This window comes from Mytilus edulis, chromosome 1, assembly GCF_963676685.1.
Source record: "Mytilus edulis chromosome 1, xbMytEdul2.2, whole genome shotgun sequence".
Classification (NCBI taxonomy): domain Eukaryota; kingdom Metazoa; phylum Mollusca; class Bivalvia; order Mytilida; family Mytilidae; genus Mytilus; species Mytilus edulis.
The window spans coordinates 44,344,889-44,369,315 of NC_092344.1; the positions used below are offsets into that span (position 1 = coordinate 44,344,889).

The window sequence follows — 24,427 nt, forward strand, 5'->3', positions numbered from 1 at the left end:
ATGCAAGTTGTCGTTTGTTGATGTGCTTCATAAGTGTTTCTCGTTTCTCGTTTTTTTTTTTAATAGATTAGACCGTTGGTTTTCCTGTTTAAATGAGTATACACTAGATATTTTTGGGGCCCTTTATAGATTTCTTTTCGGTGTGAACTACGGCTCTGTGTTGAATGCCGTACTTTAACCTTTTATGGTTTACATTTACAAATTGACTTGGATAGGTAGTTGTTTTATTTGCGTTTTTATCACATTGTCTTACAAGCAAGTCTTGGTCATATTTTAACTTACATCTTTAACCAATGAGGGTTGGTTGGAAACAAAAATTTACGACAGAAGAGATTGCAGCTTACCAATTGTGAACTGTCCATTGCTATGCGGCAACATTCCAGAATCACCTGTATGCTGAGTTTATATTCTCAATTGAAACGATATTCCCGGGCTAGTATTTCCTTTCGTGGTATCCTTGATAGAGAGTTGCTGCGGACAAGAAAGCATTTAAAGCAAGAGTTCCAAATGGTGAAGTTGAAATAATTCCTTCGTAAATTTTACTGATGCCATCGCGAGTTGATTGATCGTTATAGAATATTCTTTTCACAGATGATAGCGGATATGTTCCTTATGTCGGAATTACAATCCACTTCCCTTTTCACCACGAATATGACCTACTGAATTAGACTATTTACCGGGTTTGTAATAACATGAGCAACTCGACGGGTACCACATGTGGAGCAGGATCTGCCCATCCTTCCAGTGCACCTGAGATCACCCCAAGGTTTTGGTGGGATTCGTTTTACTTAGCATTTAGTTTTCCATGTTGTATCGTTTGTGCTAATGTTTGTCTGTTTGTCTTTTTATTTTTTAGACACGGGGTTGTTAGTTTATTTTTGATTTATGAGTCTTACTGTCCCTCTAGTATCTTTCCTCTCACTCTTATATATATATCAGGAACGATTTTTTTTTATGTGCGTAATGCGCGCGGTGATTTATTTGTTTTTACAAACAATGACAATCTGAAACTTTTTTTATATCGAAACGTCTGGCGTTATATGTAAAGTGAAGTGTTTTATCGTTGTTGTTTTTTTTTTATTGAAAAACTCAAAACGTTTTCGGTATTTCGAGCGGCTTCATTGAATTCTAGGTAAATAAAAAAGAATAAAATCAAGTAAAACAGTTTAATTCAGATAGCAGGTTTTGAAAGTAATAAGTTCTTTTTTTATTAATACAAGTAACACGTAACGATAACCAGTAGACAAAACTTGTAAAATTTCTATTCAAATATTGCTGATCAACGGCGATCAATTTTGAGTCTGTGTTTTTATTAAAAATCACTTTTACATTATACCCAAATTGGGTTGATGGCATATATGAAAAAGAGGCGAAATATATCAAAGAGCCATTCATAAAAATGGAAAGACTAAATGACAAACAAGTATATATCGGTGACCATGACATTTTAACATATGGACCAGCTTATTGCATAACTGACAAACATGAAAGATATAACAACAGTTTATTAAAGATATCCTTATCATCTATATTTGAATAGATGTTATTCGTTTACTCTAAAAATGAAAGTTGTCATGTTGTGTTCATGAACTGCTGTCTGCTTCTGCTTCTACTAGATAATGGTCACAATGAATTAACTGATTATATGTCATAACTTGTTTGCCCATACAACCCGTGTGGCCCCTCTCCGATTAAAAAATATCAAATCATTTTATTAAGGTTTTATATGAAAACTGTACAAATATTTTAACTTTTCGATTGAACTCAAATTAATCATTGGATCCTGTTCAAAAGCACTGGAACTTTGCAATAAATGAAATAAAATTTTGTATAAATGGAAAATTTATGTTTATGGTTATAGTTATAAATAGCAAACACTTTGTGCAAATTTAGAATTCTAAATCGATCAATAAAGTTTGTGTAACGTGTGCACACTGTACAGGTGAAGTAAATAAAGGTAAAGGTAATTTGGCTTCTGCTTGAATGGTAGAAACAAATAACGACGTAAATGTATACTTATTTCTGTTAAAACGTGTTAGTGATTTTACTGATCAAAAGACAAAATGAATCACCTTTTAACTCCTAACTAGGTGAATCTGTAGAACGCATACTATTTGCTTTTCTGTAGAAAATACATTGAGAGATAACGGATTTATCATAAATTATTGTGTTTATCAGTAAACAAAATTTATAGATTTAAACTAGGATTTGAAAATTTGTGTCAAAATGTGTGAAAACCATAGAAAACAGTTGTATTGTTTGTACTGTAAAACATGCAAACGTCTTGTATGTCCGGAGTGTATTGTAGTCACACATTCAATGCATAATTTTGACAATCTGGAGAACACTCTACGAGACAATATAGATTTGTTATCATGTGTTGCGTCGGATATACAAGATAACATCGTAAATGCGTACATTCAGCATGAAAATGCATTGGACGAAAACATAATGGATGTGCAAAAGGAATATGACATGTTAATGAAACGAATTTCTAGACAGGAGGAAAAACTCAAGATTTTTATCCAGGAAGAATCTAATAAATTGCGAAATAATTTAACAAATGAAAGAAATCGTGTGGTAGAATTGATAACAGAAGAAAGAGTTCATTATTATGAGAAAAGAATCAAACTTAAATTATTTAAAGACAAAATAGAAAATAAAACTTTAATTGAAAATGATCTGAAAGATGTAATTGATACTGTGAATGAATTTGAATCAATGAATAAATTTCACCCAAAATACATAGCGCATAAGGAAATGATGATAGACTATAAAGAAGGAAATATTACAACTCAAACAATAAACAATATATTGGGCTTCACTTCGCCGAAGAAACTGGACATACGTTTTAGTCTTCTGCAATCTCATCCTACCGATTTATCATCTATTATTACAATTGTGACTCTAGCCCCAAATATAGCATGGTTTGTAGATAACATTTCGAATACACAATCTAAGATGTTACAGAAAATAGAAATAGGAGAAAACATTAGACACATAGACGAACACGTTGTTTCTTTATCTGATATAGACGTTTCTCCGTCGGGGGAATTATTTGCTGCATTTACAGTGGAAGGTTGCATTAAACGTTTAACATCTTCAGGCAAGTTCGAAATGTTTTATGATTGTTCGCCGCTTATACTAAGAGGACTACACATCACAAAGTCTGGATATTTGCTGATTGGCGTTAGGGAATGTGGAATAGCTTTTCCTATAACAGATCGCAGTTCGCGACAAATTTTAATTATTAATAATGACAAGAAACTAAAGAAAACCCTCGAGTTTGATCCATTTGGGAAACGCCTTTTCTCTGTTCCTCTTCAAATAACTACGAACAACAATGGCGATATATGTGTAGTAGATGCTGTTAGTATGACAGAAGGAAGAGTAATTGCAGTTCGTGAATTATCAGAGATGATAAAGTGGGAGTATTTAGGCCACAAAAGTGTAAATTCTAGAAAATTTCCTTTTAATCCGGATGGCATCGTGTGTACGAAGACTGGAAATATAATAGTATGTGAAAAAGAAACACACACTCTCCATATTCTTTCAGAGTTTGGTGCATTCATACATTGTCAAAATCTTAAAACTTCGTTTGGAATTCGTTGGCCATGTAGCTTGACTATAGATAGTACAGACCTGTTATGGATAGGATGCTCGACTGCTGCCATAGAACCCAGAAATGCAAAATTCCATATCTTAAAATTTAATCGCATTTGAAATTGCATGTTTGGAACTATATACTAAGTTGAGCCCTTTTTGGAGAATGAAGATTTCAATACTTATCCAGGCTCTACATTTCAGAAAAACACATGTATGCGAACAATATATTTGTATTCGGTTATCTAGTGTTGATAAACCAATATGAATTATAATGCACTTAATATTGAAAAAGGTCAACAGATTGTGTGCGTACTGAAAACAATGTTTGTTGTGTAAAAAACAAAACAAAATTGGCCAGTACAAAACAAAGTTTAAATTCGACATGCACATAAAGGAGAAATATTTCCATTGAAACAATGTTTTTTTATAATTTTTATAGATGATGAAATGTTAATCTCGCAGATTTTTATTAATAATACTACGTGTCACTGCCCTTTATTTTTTTATGCAATATATTTGTTTTATATTTTTTACACAAAATATACGTACAAAAGATCTCACGAAACGAGAACATTTGAATAAAATCAGGTTATCTCATATCATTAATTGCAGGAGGATTATTTTCCTACAATGGTCACCAATGTTTGTCATTGACATAATTAAAATGATAAAATGTTGATACTAATCAAAATTATTTCACAAACGTGTTGCACTTATTCTCTTTTTTTTTTAATTAATAGATATAGGAAGATGTGGTGTGAGTGCCAATGAGACAACTCTCCATCCAATTAACAATTAAAAAAAAAAGTAAACCATTATCGGTCAATGTAGGGCCTTCAACATGGAGCCTTGGCTCACACCGAACAACAAGCTATATAGGGCCCCAAAATTACTAGTGTAAAACCATTCAAACGGGAAACCCAACGGTCTAATCTATATAAAATAAAAAACGAGAAACGAGAAACACGTATAAATTACATTAAGAAACGACAACTACTGTACATCTGCAAACATTTGCAGCGAGATTAAACGTTTTAATGGATCCAAACCATCTCCCTTTTTCTGAAACAGTAGCATAACATCACAACATGGAAAAACACACGATAAAATATCAATTGTCAGGCTTAACTCAATCAAAAAACGTACATTAATACACTATAAACGAATAAATTTGATCTGCGATATTGAATGCAAATGCACAGTTAATAAAATATTAGGGACAAAACTTCAAGGCAAAAAAGCAAGGAAACAAGTCCAAACAAGGCCTTGTTAAGACACCACTGCGAAATATTTAACCCTTCGAAAATATTCACTTTAGAAAAAAAAAAAACGGATTTAAAAAAATACAGGTAAATCTTGAACTTTATACAAATGTAGTAAGAAGAACTATATTTTGTTTCTTTCTCCATTTTTTTTTAATAATTCTTTTAAGTTAAAAATTTCCAGAGCTTAAGTTCTTGTGCAGCTTAAATTACACCCGGTCTTTGGTGGGGTTCATGTTGCCAGTATGTGGTTTTCGATGTTTTTTTATTGTTTGCTGATATTTGTCCTTTCATTGTTTATCATTTTTAGCCATGTCAATTCGTTTTCGACTTATGAGTTTGATTATCCCTATGGTGTCTTTTGCCTCTCTTTTCTAAATGACTTATTTTATTTCGTCGATTCCCAGATCCTTCAATTTTGTGTTGAAACACAGTATACAAGAAGTATATCAGAAGATATTGAGTTTTAGAACATCACCCGTTCATATTCAATTCGAATTCAGATTAAGTCTGATTCTGTAAAGATCAATTCAATACAACTATATTTAATATTTAAAGATGTTTAGTTCAGTTCAAATAGACGTCTAACTTCAGAGTATAACAGGTAAGCAACTTAAGTATGACGACCGCATAAAGTGCATTTCATAAATGTTATCATTGACTTACATAGATGTAAATTAAAGTCGGTCGCAATTTTATATTAAGAAGTTAAGATACCATTTGTGGGTTAAAACAACGTTGTCAATATGATGAATTAATTCATGCAAAACGATTTAAGTACAAGGTAAAAACATATGTACTTTTGTCTTTGTTTTTGAATTGCAACCAGGATTTAATCAATTTATGACTACTGAACAGCGGTATACTACTGTTGCCTTTTTTGTGTTAACAGTTATGAGCAAAAGATACCAAAGATTCAATCATAACCATTAGATATCAACATGATCAGCAAACAAATCGGACCAGCAGACAACAATACACAGAAGACTGTAGATTTATCAATGTTTATTAATTCCAACAAAATATGTAATTTGGGTAACAAGTACAGTCTGTATTGATTTCATTGGTTGACATCTCTGTGTACTTTGTCCGGACATTATTTATCAAGTATTTCCTCTTTACAATATCAACTGAACAGTCATTGTGTTATCAAACAGTTTGAATTGCCATGAATCAATCAAACAGTTTGAATTTTATGATGTACATACCAAAACGACAGTGTTGCCTGCACAGATAATCTCATATTTTTCTTTAAAATAAAACATGGATATAGGCCCTTGACGTTGAATGTAGGTTGAAGCCATTGGCGAATATATAAATGCGTAAATACCTGATGAGCTATATGAACAAAATAATTTTAAAGGATAAAGCAGACTTTGCAATACGGTAAAAATCAAATTGCACAGGCAGTATTTTGATTACTTTTGGTTCACGTTTTCTCAAATGGTGATAACTATTTTTAACTTTTTGGAATTTTGGGTCCTCAATGCTCTTCAACTTTGTATTTCTTTGGCTCAATAACTATTTTGATAAGAGCGTCACTGGGTAGTCTTATGTAGACGAAACGCGCGTCTGGCATATAAAATTATAAGCCTGGTACCTTTTGATAACTATTAACACAATTGCTTTCTTTCTCACACAAAAATCCATACTGAATTTTACGTACAATTCATATACAGTATGGAAATATTATCAGATGTTTTTTTCGTGTTGACTAGACGAAAAATGTCTTAGGTCACCAAGCAAATAAAAAAAAAATCCAAGGTACATACATCAAAAAATGATATAAACAAAATAACTAAAAAATAAAAACGGGGTCAACAAAGTGAATTAGAACAACGTAATCTCTCATTTACAAAACTGATAAAAGTAGTATTGGTCGTTCAATATTCAATAACTGCAGTTAATCAATTTACTAGTGACATGTAAACTCTGTAGTAAACTCACTTTCATTCGTTTGACTAATGCCCGCGTCACACTGTCCCGATTTTTATATACGATGGACACCCGAATGCGAAAATTGTATGTTCGTACGAAGTTGGTCCCGATCTCGTTAAAATACCAAAAAGTGACCGAAGCAAGTACGATGAATAACGAAGTCTATACGATGGTGCCGAAATTATATACGATAGCTAAAGATGGACATACGAAGGTTAACCGAAGACGGGTATTTAAGCTTCATATCTCAGCCAAACCCTACACGATGGATCACGAAGGCTGCACGATGGATTACGAAGGCCACACGATGGATTACGATGATGGCCATACGATATCTAAAAGACGTCGTGTACAGCTTACAATGCATTTAAATTATATGCCGAAGGCATCACGCGTTTTAAATTGTTTGATCAATATTGGATATATATTATATTGTACATTTCATTTCTGGTTTAATCATAAGACGGAAGACCGTTGGCTTGAAGGATAAAACTTGACTCTGAGTCTCTGCATATAATGCCATCTGTAAAAGTCTGCCATACATGGCGGGAAATCGATCTTTTTGTCTAATTCTTATAAAACTTAGTTTATTATCCCCTCGCCTACTACATGTAAGTTGCGTGTAGATAAAATTGTTATGGACACTCTAGAACCAAAATGCTCAAAACTTGGTATGGTGTTACTCATTAAGAATATCTTAAGCGCTATTGACTTTAAAATTCAAAGGTCAAGGTCACAGTGGCAGTTGTAATACAAGGCAATATCACCCTTGTGGACACTCTAAAACCACTATGCTTCAAAAGATTTTAACCACATTTGGTATATTGTTCCTCCTTGTAATAATCTGACGTTTTTTACGTTGAAGGCCGAAGGTCAAGGTCATGCAGATGGACTTATTTTTTCTCCTTCAAATAGCATAATACACAGGCAATTGGTTGCTCATTGTTTTACCTGCTGGTTCGAAAGACAATATTAAAGGTATTTCCAGTTACTGAATGTTTTGGTCGATTTCTAAAAAACTAGTTTATGTATCAAATATGCATATTCAATTTACCATTTTCTGCATGTGTCATATACAAATATATAGTGTCCATATTTGTCCCCAATATGTTACATACGAGGGGATGCCACGCTCGCATTGCCTTGTTTGAACTGTAAAATGTGTGCACTAGTCTGAATAATCACCCATAATTATGCCCATGTTTACTGATCTATCTTAAAGGTAAGGTTATGGGTTCGTTGATCCCTTTTATTCAAAAAGAGCTCTTTTCAGGAGAATATCATAATAATATAGACAAAAGGAAGGATGTGGGGAAAGCAACAAATGCGTCAAAATATGACATATAGAAAACAAAATGGCTATGGAGTAAACATTCGACAACAACTCAGACGATGCATAAAAAATCAGAATAATGAAGAAAAGTTGGTTTCCCTATATAGGTGTACCTGCAGTGTTTGTGTACGAGGCGCGTTTATGATTTTCATTATGTTACTTGATATGAAAAATTGACACAAAATAATATTTTACTTGTAAAAGTAAATCCTGAGCCTGTAATAGCTGCTCTTCTTGTTCCATTTGAATTAATAGAAACAACGCTGTCGCCTTTCTTGTTCTCATAGAATCATATGAAATGAGCTCAATGTTTTGTGAACGTCTTTCTTAACTGTCGTATTACACTGACCAGTGCATATCGCGCATGCCACTTTAAATGTATTTTAGCGCGAAAATTAACTTACATTTAGCTGGATTTATTGCCGTCGTAGTTCCATCTTGTCGCCTTCGTACTTTTATTCGATGGCAACACGACGGGATTACGAGGTCTTCACGAAGTCGTGTTGCCATCGTAAGACCTTCGGGTAGCTTCGTGATTCATTCGTGTAGACATCGTAATGTCAAAGCTGCCCGATGGAAACGATGGAAACACGAATGCAATACGATGTTCAAAGATGCATTCCCGGTGACATTACGATAGTGAGGATGGTGATACGAGCTCAATACGAACCCTCAACATCGGACGCACCTTCGGGGATTTTTTAACATGTTAAAAAATTTAGAACCCTTCCCGAAGTTGTCCCCGAAGGCTAGAAAAAGTGGCCGATGGTTAAAGATGGCACTACGAATTGCCCGATCTAGATACGATCAGTCCCGATTTTGAAAATTTCCATAATCGTGTTGCCATCGGCGTAAAAATCGGGACAGTGTGACGCGGGCATTAAGGATGTACTTAGGTGAAGTTAGGTGAAAATTAAGAAATTAAGAAGTTAAAATTAATACTATAAGCTGGTAGAGCATCAGTTAAGGATAAAAATAAGCTAAAAATATTGATAGGTCATGGACCTCCATTTCGAGATATTTGAGATTTAAAATATGGCGGGAAAAGGCTGACTCTGACTTTTACCTTATATTTGCATTGGTATTATTAGGTCTCAAAACAAAAGAAAGAAAATAAAGAATCTTCTAAAATTTTGGTAAATGACCTTTCATGTGCTATTAAGTCTTATATGAAAAAATAAATGGGTGTTATGGGGCAAAATATTTTACATTGTATTGTATGGAAAAACACCAAGGAGTCCGAAAATTTGACACAAATTCCAAAACCTCACCTAAGTACATCCTTAATAACCGGATGTTTCTTTTACATTTTCTTTTTACTTTGAAAACACATTGCCAATTATACTTTGGGACCTGCAGATCTTTGGCGATTATCGTATAAATTCACCAGCTTAATTTTGTTTAACGTGATCTGTTTGTACAATTTTCATTCTTTTCGTTTCCATTTTCCTTTGATGAATCTTATGCAGACGAACTGCGCGTATTGCATACCAAATTATAGGCCGCAGGTATCTTTTATAATGATTTTTATGTGATCATTTCATATTTAATCTTGCACTGCATTACTTCCTTATTATTGAAGTGTACCTAATCATGTGAATCTACCTGATATCTTTTCTATGTAAATGCTTTTATAAATGGACACTTTCATCTAATATGCATTTAATCATAGTCATAATAAACAAAATGGAACAACACGATTAAACAACTCGTACACAGGTAATTGTTCAAAATATAAAAGATATATAGGTCATCTTCAAAATGTCATTTATAGTCATATCTATTATTGATTAAAAATGTTTCATTGTATCATAAATAGTAATTTTTACTTCATTTTTACATTTGTAAACTTTTATTGTATATGGTCTGACGTTTAAAACACTGCTGCAACATGCCATACAGTGAAAAATATGTTAACAAATTTAAGCAAAAATACCAAACTCTAATTTAAGGTAATTCAAAAGGGGGAAGTATATGAAACCTCCCTAAACTAAACGCGACATAAATGATGCACATGTTATTACTCATTCATTCATTATTGCTGCCATGTGCTGCAATTCGAAATTGACATATATGACCTAGATTCTACTTCCGTTCATGTTGGCTGTTCAAAACTCCTCCGTCTGAAATATCACATTGCCAGTCGTTTGCTTTTTCCCAAACAAAAAAGGGAGGTTCATGGAAGAGCCTACACAATCGCTCTATACTTATACACATCGGAGAAAGAAAATACCTTAATTGTTCTAATCAGAATCGAAATAATTGATGCAAGCTATACTTTATTGTATTTCTAACATGGGTAGGCATTATATTCTTGTAATTTTCCATAATCACTATCGCTCGGGCAAAAATAATCACGAATATAATGCCTACCCATGTTAAAACTACAATAAAGTATAGCTTGCATCAATTATTTCTTAAATTTATATAGTGTATGCAGTTAGATGTCTGTCGTTACATGTCATTTAAATGCAACTGCTACTATTTCATTAATAGTAATTATGGTGTTATGGTGTTTTAAAACATCGTATTTCCAGATCAGTTTACAGCTTCCTCCGTGTCACTTTTAGAATGAAACGGTTTAGTTTAGCACCGGCATTGACGACTAAGTCATTTTTTGTGTGATTGGCTATGAGTATCAATAGCATTTTTGAACGTCAGACATACTCTGCTTGGTGGTTGTTCTGGATGAAACTTCTCTGTATTCCTAAAACAGCAAAAGCACTTTCTAAATCATATCTTCTATTAGTATCCTTTATTTGTGCACTTATATATTTGAAGAAGATTTGAAATTCAATTATATCAAATTGTACTCGTTAAATTATATGGAGCTCATTCTGCCTGAGAAGTCGTATGCTCAAATTACACGTAACGTCTAAACCAAGATCTAAGGATTACTGTTCATCTTTGATTCTGCTTTTAAAGGTTGTCATTAGCATATGCATGGCTCTATGACTTTCAGGTTAATTCACCTGTGATTAACTTGTTTCCAACGTTTTATTTTTCAAGTTCTGACATGCCGATGAACTGAGAAACGTGTTAACGTTCATCTTCCAACCTTACGTAATTCATAAGCTATTATTATAATTGAATCTTGCTAATCAGGAAGTTTACGTATTCGTCGGTGGAATATCAAACTGAAGAATACGACAAAAACTAACGAAAAAAGACAGTTTCTGGATGTCCTGATGACAGGTGTATTATTGTAACTTAAACTCTGCTATTAAATGTTAAAAACATACATCTAAAATATGCATTTATACATAAAATATCAGACAATATTCGGTGCAAAACTTATAGGCACGGCGTTACATACAGAAGGATCTATATACTGCGTTAATTTAATCAGTGTGATGACTAAAAATTACTGTTACTATTGTTTTTAAAAATGAAAAAATTAATTCTGAAGTAAATGCCCGACTTGCCATCATTTTTCTTTTGATAAACAATAAAGATGAGAAGTGTCAATATTGCGATGACACTAGGAACAGCAATGGCATATACTAGAATCATTCTGACATCGACAGATGGTGGGGTATTGTTCTGTATTGTAGAAATGGTGACAGGTTTAATTGCTGGTACCTCTACAAATAATAGTTTTTAAAAAATAAAGATTTCAAAAATATTCTATTAAAACAGAAGTTGCAATGTTCTTATTTGAGATTAAGCGTGTAACAGAATTCATTCATGATTCGTTATCTTTATAACCATTTATCAAGTTTCAGATAAGTGAAAATCAAATGCCTAAAATCGATAAAGACCATGGCCAAAAGCATAACATAAAACATACGAGGAAAAACAAATAAAAGTCAACAAAAATCCAATGATCTAGCAACACAAACACAACTCGTAGCGTCACAGCTTGAACGTCACTTGTCTAATCAAATGCATAAACCATCGTAAATTGTAGTCTCTAGACCGACCAAAACTATGATTGTATATGTTAGTCTGAATTCAAAAGACACCCTGCTTTCTTCAAATACTATTTATTATTTATAGGTAAATTATTAAAAAAAAATATAGAATATTCTAACTATTCTAGTAGTATTGTAGTAAAAGTGAGACAGTCTCACTATATATAGTATTGAGCTTGCTGTTATCAGAACACAACCAAGGACTAGTAACATTTAAGTCACCCTGGTGGTCTCATGACCAGTGTGTTGTTTTCTACGGTTTTGGGGAAATCTGGGTTCGATTCTCGGCCGTGTAAAACCAAAGACTTGAAAGTTGTTAAGTTGTTCTTCTTCGTTAATTACACGGAGTTAAGAAAAACAAAGGGCTCGGGCGTGGGTATGGTGACATGTCTTCCTGTTGATTGTTATCTTGTGAAATAAAAAAACGTTAACAATCTGACTCAGCTTGTTGGTCTAATACAAAGCATTGTTTATATTCAATCACATTGACACATTCTCGTCCTAATATGTATGTAATATTTGCCACTGGGCGTTAAACATCTACGTTATATTATAGCACCATCAATGTAAATTTAAATCGTTGATTGCACAAATATCGTGACAAATCATTGTTACATGTACTAGATGTCTTATTTAGGTCTTTAAGTATAAACGCAATGATCATAATTATCATCATATAGGACAAACTTGTATAAGAAATCACAAGAACAACTTACCTATTTGAATTATTGTACAAGAGTCGTCACATACAGCGCATTTTGTCCATATCTAAAATGTTTAAGAACAATTATGGGTACGAATATTGAATAGAAACACTTTACAATGATAGATATGCATATTTACCAATACACCATTCTCTCAATCCTAGTGGAACTACAAGTTCAAGTTCTGTTAACCGGACTATGATAAAATTGAATCACACTTAAAAAATAAACATGGATTAAATAAAAAGACAAGAAGTGCAGAATAAGGAACAAAAGCATAGAGAAAAACAGCCCCCCAAAAAAGACAATGAATGATGTGGTGCTAAAATATAAAGAATAGAGAATAATAAGACATGCTTGTAAATAATGCAGAATAAATTAAATGGTTCGTATTCATAGTGAATAGAGAAAATGGTTTGATAATTAAAGAATTCAGAATTGAAGTAAGCCATCCAACCCCTAGTGTATGCTTGATGTTTTGAGAAAATATTTAAAAATTTGAGACTTTCTAGGTTTGAGAGACAAATAATAAAGAAACTTTTCTTTCGGTCTTTTTCAGCTATTAACAGTAGAAAAGACAGACAGAAAATCTTTAGAGAAACTACAAAACTTGTACAAAAATAGATTTCCCTACCTGAATGGTATACTCTTCTTGTTGACGCAGATGGACAGGTAGATCTATTTTAGCAATTCTATACTAAAAATCAAAAATAAAATCTATAGCAAATGTTCACCGAAATGAAATCAATAATAATTTCACTTTGATAGTTGTTGAGTAGATTTTACATTGAGTCTTAACTTAAAAGGGCACTGGCTGTCAAATTTGTGTTCATCGATTCGACTCAAATTATTATATTTGAGTTATAACCATGTCAAACATTTATCCAAATTATAAAAAGTATAAAATAAACAGTGTGTATGGCATGGGATCGATAATATGTAGTTTCGTTTCGTGTGTATTTTAGCATTGACGACATCTAATCAACTATCGAGTTGACCACAGTAGACCTCCAATGGTCATATAAGCGACATCAATAGAAAGCGAACTCGTGCAATTGGATTTTTCTGTCTATTTTATTTCATATTATAGATTAGAAATATATGTTAATCGTCGTTTTCAAATGTTAAGCATGATTTTCTGTGGATCGAATCAGTCAATCAATTCATATACCTTTGTTTCACTTTCAATGTTGACATTCCTTTCATTTAAATAACCGAACACACACATTCATGCGTTATCTATCTCTAGGTAATGGGATAAATTTAAGTTCAAATGAATACGAATTCAATGAGGTCGAATTATTCACTTTCAACTTCTTAGACTAATTTAAAGCTTGTAACTTAAATGCGAAAACTTACCTTAAGGTTCCTATTCACTTGTAGATGTTCAGAATGTAAAACGATTGCGCTGCTGTTCAAAACGTTAATTGTGAAATGTATCTTTGCCCAATAACACTTCATAAAAATATCACACTGTGAAAAGTCTAGTTCAATATATTGACGATCTACTAGATAAGCCATAGCACAACTGCAGATGCAATCTGAAAATTCAACAAAAAATAAACATCATCAATCGAATGTTACACTAAATTTCTATCAAGACCGCAATGTTAATGTTAATAAAAATAAAAATCTTATTTTGATAAACTATTCATGAACAACCGTTGTAAAAAAAAATGGGCTTTTCACTTTTGTTTTCTTTTTCGAGAATATAGCAGAATGTTCAAGAGTAAATATTGCCGTAAAGAAAAACTGCAAAATGGCAACTTTATTATAAAATTAGGAACGTTCAACTCCCAGAAGCTCCATCTTTTGTTCAAATACCCCTCTTTATTCGCTTAATAAAGGCAGTACGTTTTTTTTCTGTTGTATGTTTCACAGTTTGTTTTATGAGGCATTAATTAGGTAATTATTGACGGCCGTGTAGATTCCCCTCCAAAATTCGTTTACATCAGCCTACCCTTGGAATCTATTGATAGCTAGATAGATATTGATATGTATAGTTGTATAATTGACAATCCTACCACAACTCCTTTTTAAGTATATTACAAAAAAGAACTCTGTAACTGAGAAGAACTCTGTATCAGGAATTCTGTAAATTAACATTAGTTAATAAATAGATTTATTTTCGCAACACTCGCGAGAAAGAAAATAATTCATATATAAAAAGATGCAATTATCAAATTTGATCTTCCTCTTCTTTCATAAATAGTCCAACAAAAAAATGGTTAATCGCGAAAACCAATTCATTGCCATGAATTATACTAGGAAAATATAAACCAGAAAAATATGTCAGCAAAAAGGTTGCTTTACAGTGTTCCTATATTTATTTAACGTGTGTATATCGACCACCTGTTCAATAATACGAAGGGCCTCTTAAATATATAAATTGAATTCGATACCAAGTATTAAAACCGTTATCACGAAAAGTAAAATTCATAACCCCAGGGTACATCTGTTATCACGAATAGTTATTAATGAGAGTCGAGAGGGATATTCAAACTCATCTAAAAGTCGAAAAATAAACTGACAATGTGATGACTACATAAAAACAACAGACAGACAATAGTTCATAGAACACAACATAGAAAACTATAGAATGATCAACACGAACCCAATCAAAAACTGGGGATTATCACAGGTGCTCCGGAGGGATTGACAGATCTGCTCCACGTGTGGCACCTTTGTGCATGTTAGTAAAAACCAGGTAACAAGTCTAGTTTGGTAGGTCGCACTCGGAAAAGGGGACGGGCTTGTAGTTACGACATTAGGAACAAATCAGTTATTTTTAACAGATTTGCAATTCGTAAAAACAGATTAATTTCGTTACCAGGATTTTTTTTAAATCTGTAATCGTAACAATATTTTTAACTAGTGAAAACGATATATTTGAAGAGGGTCATAAATGTGCTTCCGTTTAATCACAACAAAATCATCATCCCAAAAATATTTCGTTTTCGAATATACCAATACTCACGTTTTATTTGGAGCCAATTGTCGACAGGCTTTAAACAGTTTAAATTTGACAAGCTTGGACAGTCCAATAAATCAGCTGAACCTGAAAAGTGTTTAGGTATATATCGTGTAACATGTTCTGAATCTTATTTGTTTTTTTTTAAAAAGGTACGTACGTGAACGCTTAACAGAAAGATTTTAAAAATGCATTCTTCGATATAATTCATCTTGGATTGACATCGTGGACGTAGGTGATATGTATAGACTGGTACTCGCCTTGAAAGCACGAGGGGATATTTTTACGGCAATGTAAAAAAAAAAGACATTAAGATTTGCATTTCCCCGTTTCATTAACAACGCTACACTAAGGAATGTGAACGAAAACCGGTGATCTCGGATTCAGATTACTTAAAGAAAAAATGTCATACAGTCACTTATTATCTTGTCAGGTAGCAAGTTTTAATACTACAACTATGTCTATCTATCTAGTATATTTTGGCCATCTTACCTTGGATAGACCGAACTGTAAAAATATGCAGGATTATATACGAAAGTATTCTCCATTGGGTCTTTTCAACCGGGAAGGAAACCAATTTTACCATTGTAACTATCATTGGTTTCTGACGTTGGCCTACAAATAAAAAAAAATGAAAAAGGGGTTAAACATGATTGTGAGCGCTCAACCCTTTTTACTTGTAAAACTTGCAATACTTGTAGTTGCATAACAAATAACATTAATACGAACTGATTTAATGAAGAAGAAAACAGCACGGATGAGTCTCGTCTTTACTTCGCAAAGGGGAGACAACTGAATTTTCATCTACAGTTTTGTTCGAAAACATTAAAACTAATCGGTGAAAAATATTCATATTCAACATTTCCAGTATAAACTAAACTGTTTTTGTTTGTTCTTGCTTGTTTATGTTTCGTTTTTATTTTGCTAACTTCCTCCTTTAAGTGCATTCAAATGTTGGCGTTTTGCTTTTCAATTTGGTGGTCTTATATTTCATGATATATTTTATCCAGTCTCCTGAATATGTATTGGTGTACTTTGAAGTTAAAACAAAAATAAAACACGTTGTTTCGTTGATCAGACTGAATGGAATAAAGGAACCTCTGCTGAAAAAAACCCCAGAAAAAAGGAAAATATATGCGGATCACGAAATTTTAATTGACACTCTATGAGACTTCTCTTCAAAACAAACACGTGTTTCATCGATACTGAGGAACCAGAAGTTAATTCCATTGTAAACAGTTTGCTTGCTCTCGAGAATGAGTGCATCGGACGCATCGAGAATGAATGCATTAGACGCATCGAGAATGAGGGCATCGAACGCATCGAGAATGATGGCATCGGACGCATCGAGAATGAGGGCATCGGACGCATCGAGAATGAGGGCATCGGACGCATCGAGAATGAATGAATTGGACGCATCGAGAATGAGTGAATTGGACACATCGAGAATGAATGCACTGGACGCATCGAGAATGAATGAATTGGACGCATCGAAAATGAATGAATTGGACGCATCGAAAATAAGGGCATCGGACGCATCGAGAATGAATGAATTGGACGCATCGAGAATGAATGAATTGGACGCATCGATAATGAATGCATTGGACGCATCGAGAATAAATGCATTGAACGTATCGAGAATGAGTGCATCGGACGCATCGAATTAGTAGTGATTTTCTTGTCAAAAGTGTAAACTTTGACAAATAATACAAATTTTCATTGGATGACGGCAACGAAATTTACAAAAACAAAAAAGGTCTGTACTTAATCTACTTATTTAATTAACAATCACATACACCTCCTTTTTTAGCTCACCTGGCCCAAAGGGCCAAGTGAGCTTTTCTCATCACTTGGCGTCCGGCGTCCGGCGTCCGTCGTCCGTCGTCCGTCGTCGTCGTCGTCGTCGTCGTCGTCCGTCGTTAGCTTTTACAAAAATCTTCTCCTCTGAAACTACTGGGCCAATTTTTACCAAACTTGGCCACAATCATTATTAGGGTATCTAGTTTAAAAATTGTGTCCGGTGACCCGGCCAACCAACCAAGATGGCCGCCATGGCTAAAAATAGGACATAGGGGTAAAATGCAGTTTTTGGCTTATAACTCAAAAACCAAAGCATTTAGAGCAAATCTGACATGGGGTAAAATGGTTAATCAGGTCAAGATCTATCTGCCCTGAAATTTTGAGATGAATCGGACAACCCGTTGATAGGTTGCTGCCCCTGAATTGGTAATTTTAAGGAAATTTTGCTGTTTTTGGTTATTATCTTGAATATTATTATAGATAGAGGTAAACTGTAAACAGCAAAAATGTTCAGCAACGTAAGATCTACAAATAAGTCAACATGACCAAAATGGTCTGTTGACCCCTTTAGGAGTTATTGCCCTTTATAGTCAATTTTTAACCATTTTTCGTAAGTCTTAGTTATCTTTTACAAAAATCTTCTCCTCTGAAACTACTGGGCCAAATTTTACCAAACTTGGCCACAATCATCAAACGGGTATCTAGTTTAAAAATTGTGTCCGGTGACCCGGCCAACTAACCAAGATGGCCGCCATGGCTAAAAATAGAACATAGGGGTAAAATGCAGTTTTTGGCTTATCACTCAAAAACCAAAGCATTTAGAGCAAATCTGACATGTGGTAAAATTATTTATCAGGGTAAGATCTATCTGCCCTGAAATTTTGAGATGAATCGGACAACCCGTTGATAGGTTGCTGCCCCTGAATTGGTAATTTTAAGGAAATTTTGCTGTTTTTGGTTATTATCTTGAATATTATTATAGATAGAGATAAACTGTAAACAGCAAAAATGTTCAGCAAAGTAAGATCTACAAATAAGTCAACATGTCCAAAATGGTCTGTTGACCCCTTTAGGAGTTATTGCCCCATATAGTCAATTTTTAACCATTTTTCGTAAATCTTAAGTTATCTTTTACAAAAATCTTCTCCTCTGAAACTACTGGACCAAATTAAACCAAACTTGGCCACAATCATCATTCGGGTATCTAGTTTAAAAATTGTGTCCGGTGACCCGGCCAACTAACCAAGATGGCCGCCATGGCTAAAAATAGAACATAGGGGTAAAATGCAGTTTTTGGCTTATCACTCAAAAACCAAAGCATTTAGAGCAAATCTGACATGTGGTAAAATTGTTAACAGATCAAGATGTATCTGCCCTGAAATTTTGAGATTAATTGGACAACCTGTTGATAGGTTGCTGCCCCTGATTTGGTAATTTTAAGGAAATTTTGCTGTTTTTGGTTATTATCTTGAATATTATTATAGATAGAGATAAACTGTAAACAGCAAAAATGTTCAGCAAAGTAAGATCTACAAATAAGTCAACATGTCCAAAATGGTCTGTTGACCCCTTTAGGAGTTATTGCCCCATATAGTCATTTTTTAACCATTTTTCGTAAATCTTAAGTTATCTTTTACAAAAATCTTCTCCTCTGAAACTACTGGACCAAATTAAACCAAACTTGGCCACAATCATCATTCGGGTATCTAGTTTAAAAAATTGTGTCCGGTGACCCGGCCAACCAACCAAGATGGCCGCCATGGCTAAAAATAGAACATAGGGGTAAAATGCAGTTTTTGGCTTATCACTCAAAAACCAAAGCATTTAGAGCAAACCTGACATGTGGTAAAATTGTTATCAGGTCAAGATCTATCTGCAACAACAAAAGAGAGTTTTTAACGACCTCAGCTGGCTATACAACCCTTGCACAATCAACTGAATTTTGCAGAAATCATTAATAGGATAGATTGCCCTTATATGATAATTTTTTATTACCTTTTTGGTTTTTTTGGCAACAAAACAACTTCACAACTTTCTCATTACTTTGCATTTCTCGTTAGATAAATTTTACAAAAATTCTCCCCTGAAACATCTGTCAAATTTAAACAAACTTGGTTTAAAGCACCACTAGGATATCCAGGGACCACTGTGTATGATGACCCTGCCTGCCCACATGGCTGAAATAAAACATAGGTTTCAAACACACTTTTTAGTATATTATCTCTGAAACTAAACGACAGTTCAACAGTTGCATTTATCATGCATCAATTGTCAATAAAAATATCAGGTGAGCGACACAGGGTCCTTGGACCCTCTAGTTTATATTCTAATTGTTTTTGTATATGGAAAAAAAAACATCTGTAGTTCTATAAAAATGTTTCCGATGGAAACCCATAAAACAGGGATTGAAGTTAAACAGTCAATATAACTGATGGTTTTATGGTTAACGTAATGCAAACAATCCTATACCAAATTCAACACAATGCTTAAACATCGGTGTTCGAACTGAAACTACTGAAACTGGGGTTTTGTTGGGACTCCGCGAGGAGACAGATTATGTTCTATGTATAATGAGTAACACAATCTGTCAAAGTTCATGTTCACATTGATGTGTTAAAAATGCTGATATAAAATTATTGTATAATTCAATACAAGCACCAATTAATTTACTGAACTGATTTCTTTGTGTAACATCTATGTGCAAAATCAGTTTTGCATATTTATGTATATATTTTTTAAATTATGAAATTCGATTTAACTGATAATGAATGCCTTTTACATCGATCTGTAAACTAGTATTTAAAATTTTAAATTGCTTATATAAATGTGGTTTTGCACACCCGTATGTGTCTGAGGTTATGAAAGAACATTGAATTTTGGTTGTGCATTTTTGTGCAATATTTTTTATGTTTTCTGAACAGGAGAAAAAAAACTTACCAACATTAGTATCAGCGAAAGTTTATGATTATTGATCCATTATAGATATCAACATAGTATAAAACAAAAGATATCATCTTGAAAACTAAAAACAAAACGTGAATAGAGAAACTAAGTGACACACTTTAGAGAAGGGTATGTGGTGTCAATTCTTGACACTAAATCACTAAGGCAAAGTACGCAACCAAAATGTCTTTTGTGTTTGTGCATTGAAGAAGCATTCACTTGTTTGTTAAACAATAACATAATTATGTCAACAAACAGAAAACTGATTTACTATATTGAAACAAAGGCGTATCATGATAAGAAGAGTATCTTAGTAAAAGGTGTACAAGAAAAACATTTAAGTGGAAATAATTTTAACCTGCAGATCATAACTGATCGTTAGTATGCAATCTTTATATCTGACCGCTTTCTCAGTCATATCATCCGGTGATTATAGAGTCTGATTTTTTTTTCTTAATTTTTCTTTTTCTAAAACTGCGGACAATACTTTATAGTTAGAATAAGATAAGATAACTATTAATTTACATCGAAAAGATACGCTAAAATTAACATTTAGGGACAATCAAACTCATTTATAAATCAAAATTAATCTGAAAGCGCCATCGCTAAAAAATGAAAACCACCATGGCAAAAAAAGTAAATACTAAAAGACAAACAAGTTGGGAAAAAAATACTGACCAACACGAACCCGATCAAAAACTGGAGTGATATCGAATGCAACATAAGGGTACGCAGATCCTGCTCCACGTATGACACCAGTTGTGTTCAAGGCAAATACTCGTTCAAAATATCATTAATATATAATATCAAGTGATAAGACATCACACACACGCTGACTGGTAATTGATACTTATATTACCCAAAACATCATCAAATTTTGGGCCATTGCGTCTTGGGCTGCGCAGATTTTCATTGAAACTTAGAAAAAGATACAATTTGTCTGGTTTCAAATTCGAGTGTGTACACGTTTGAATGTTCATGGTTAACACATCTTTTAAAGCATATTGCGAATTATTGAATGAGAAAAATAGATAGTTTTCATTTTCATTATAATCATTAATTTGTTTCAAATGTAAACTTGGATTTATACATCTTTCGTATAATATTTTTCAACATATCTGCAGTGAATGCATATTTACAAGTTTATTTTAATCTTATCTATACTAACGAATTTATTAAGTTTTTTTTCCCTTTCATCATGACAAAAAGTATCTCATTCTAGCCGCTGTAAGAATATTACTTTAAAGATATTTATAAAAGTCAGTGCCGTATGTTGACCTCTATATGTCTCCGGCTTTTTCTCTCGATCGGTTACAATCTTAGTAATTGTGTGATAGGTTGATTGTACAATGGCGAATATTCGAGACGTGAAACTAATACAAAGGGTATGTTCTGTCAGTTAGGTCGACATGTATGAAGGTCGACATGTATGAAGGTCAAGAAATTAAGACTTCCCTAGAAAATGGGTATTTGTTGGGTCTTACATTCCGCCGTCGGCATAACTACGTTTCGGTTCAGTCTGTCATTTAACTTTTTTTAAAGCTGTTATTCTAATGCTAGAAAGGTAAAGGTTTGGTTGACTTGCTTGCTTTGTTTGATAAATGTTTGCTCAAGCATTGTAATTAAGACTGATATATGCTATCAATAGATAGACGGGGCTTCAGCTTTATATATACATGATATTTACAAATGTTATTGGAAATTACGCAATGAATGTTTTTTTTTCTTCTAAATAATGGAAAATACTTTTTTTTACAGGAAACATTTACTAGATACAGTCCGCTGGGGTTGAAGGTATTTTGAAGATTGGTAACTTTGTAAAAACTTTGTAGAGACATGGTTAATTAACCGCTATAAATTCGTGATGATATAAAGAATTAGTAATTGGTTGAAGGCACGGTCATTATCTGGTTGAAACAGCCGGGGTTACATTTTTAGACATCAATCATCCTGTTTAAGCTTCATGGAATGTTTATTCTTGAATGATTAAGAGATTAAGGGTATGCCACGTTATTTTATATAATTAACTTGCTAAAATGGGTAACGCGAGGGTACCAAAACTGCATCGGTTGTTTGACTGTCCCCTCCCCATCATACGTATGTAGTCTTTGGACAAAAGTCAGTTCCCACTCAAAACATGTCCACTCCTATTATTTCAATTAAAATCTTTTTCAAAAAATTATCACCAAATAACTACATGATTGATTTATATGAAATAAATACTACTGATAAGATGAAGAAATGTTTAAGATTTAATTGTTTATTTGGTCAAGATATTATTCATGCTCATTAAATTTTCTGGCGAGGTGAATTCAAAGAAAAATATTTCGTGCAAATTTTACAATATATTCTAACCAAATTAAACATCGTAAAAAATCGTTTGTGTTTAACCCATCAGATAATGAAAACGCAAATTAAAGCCAAATAAACATTAAACTTCACATTTCTACATCTTTGGTATATACTTTATAAAAATCGGTCATCCAGTTACTTCGTAATTATATTTTTTTTTAAATATTTTTAAAAGATGAAATGATTAGACATTTGTTCAGTGGGAACTGACTTTTGTCCTATGACTGTATATATAATAAAAACAGATAAAACTTACCATACCGTGTGCCACGGTTCATTTTTTTTGACAAAATCCGGCATAATTAATCATAGAAAAAATGGGTTGAAACCACACATAAATGATCCAAAATTGCACCCATTCTCAACAAGATCTAACAGCATATCTGTAAAAATCGAATAAATTACGTTTTGTTTTTTTCTTCACATTTTTTAACAACTTTTTCTTGGTTAGAATTTTATATAAAAGTGATCATCAATGTAAAGTAGACTTTTTGTAAACGTTTCCGTAAATTTTACTTTTTTCACTGTAGACTTTATTTCTTTAGATTTAATTTGTTGACTGTTTACTGCGTGTAATGCATGATGACAAATTATATTTTAAATAAAAAGTTCGCCTAAATTCCCGGATCAGTTTCGTTAATATGTTGGCCTAAGCAAGGATTTGTATAGTGACACTATACAAATCCTTGCCTGAAAGTAGAAAAAATGTTTGATTTGGCCTAATTCCTAAGCGGTTGGGACCATCATCCTCAAAATCGATCCCAACCTTCCTTTTGTGGTATTGAACATTCTTATTATATAAATTTCAAAGAATTAATCCATTCACGTAAACTAAAGTTATTGTCCGGAAACCAAATGTGTCTTCGGACGACGACGCAGACGACATCATACCATTATACGATCCCCAAAAATTTTTGCGGTAGTATACAAACTAGACATTGACATATAAACCACAAAATAAATGAGGTCAAGGTCAAATGTACATTGTCGGAATCAAATCCATATTTACCGTACAATCATTTTATATACAAATACAGTCATTTACCTTAATACAGTTTCTGTAATGACAAAACCATAAACACTTTACATTGAAAAAAGCACCATGAAATTGAGGTCAAGTTTAAAGTAACACAGCCAGACAGACGTGTGCACCTTACAATCATCCATACAAAATAGAGTACGTGGCTCTGTTACTTTTGTAGCTGAGAAACATACCAAATACTATACAAATCCTTGGCCTAAGCATGCACTGGCGGATCCAGAAATTTTCCTAAGTGGGGGCCCACTGACTGCATAAGAGGGGCCCGATCCGGTCATGCTTCAGTGATTTCCTATATTTTTCCCAGAAAAGGAGGGGGGGGGGGGTCCGCCTCTGGCATGAAAACCTCTATAATACAACTGCTTTGCTTGCAAAATGGAAGCAATTTGGGTTCTTGGTGCAATTTTGGTACTGTGACATAAGCCTAATGTTTGGACTATTATACTGTAATCTATGACAAATCGACCCTCTTTTTTCACAAACTCGCCCCACTTTCTAAAAAATCACCCCACTCTTGTTTACCAACTCGCCCCAACTATGAAACAGGCTAAAATCCCATTGCAAA

At 33.3% G+C, this 24,427-nt stretch overlaps 2 protein-coding genes across 2 annotated transcripts; one reads left to right on the plus strand and one right to left on the minus strand.

The window, feature by feature from the left end:
* The first annotated feature begins 1,937 nt into the window (after positions 1-1,937).
* LOC139483263 (uncharacterized) lies at positions 1,938-4,283 on the plus strand. The gene has a single exon (XM_071267296.1). The coding sequence runs from the start codon at positions 2,227-2,229 to the stop codon at positions 3,721-3,723; it is 1,497 nt and encodes a 498-aa protein (XP_071123397.1). The 5' UTR covers positions 1,938-2,226; the 3' UTR covers positions 3,724-4,283.
* Positions 4,284-10,045: 5,762 nt separating this feature from the next.
* LOC139483274 (uncharacterized) lies at positions 10,046-20,633 on the minus strand. The gene is made up of 8 exons (XM_071267307.1): positions 20,466-20,633; positions 16,221-16,343; positions 15,735-15,815; positions 14,117-14,298; positions 13,392-13,454; positions 12,770-12,821; positions 11,565-11,723; positions 10,046-10,846 (listed from the first exon to the last, which is right to left on the minus strand). Exons 2-8 carry the CDS (start codon positions 16,324-16,326, stop codon positions 10,797-10,799), a joined length of 693 nt encoding a protein of 230 aa, XP_071123408.1. The 5' UTR covers positions 16,327-16,343; positions 20,466-20,633; the 3' UTR covers positions 10,046-10,796.
* Between the last annotated feature and the right edge of the window lie 3,794 nt (positions 20,634-24,427).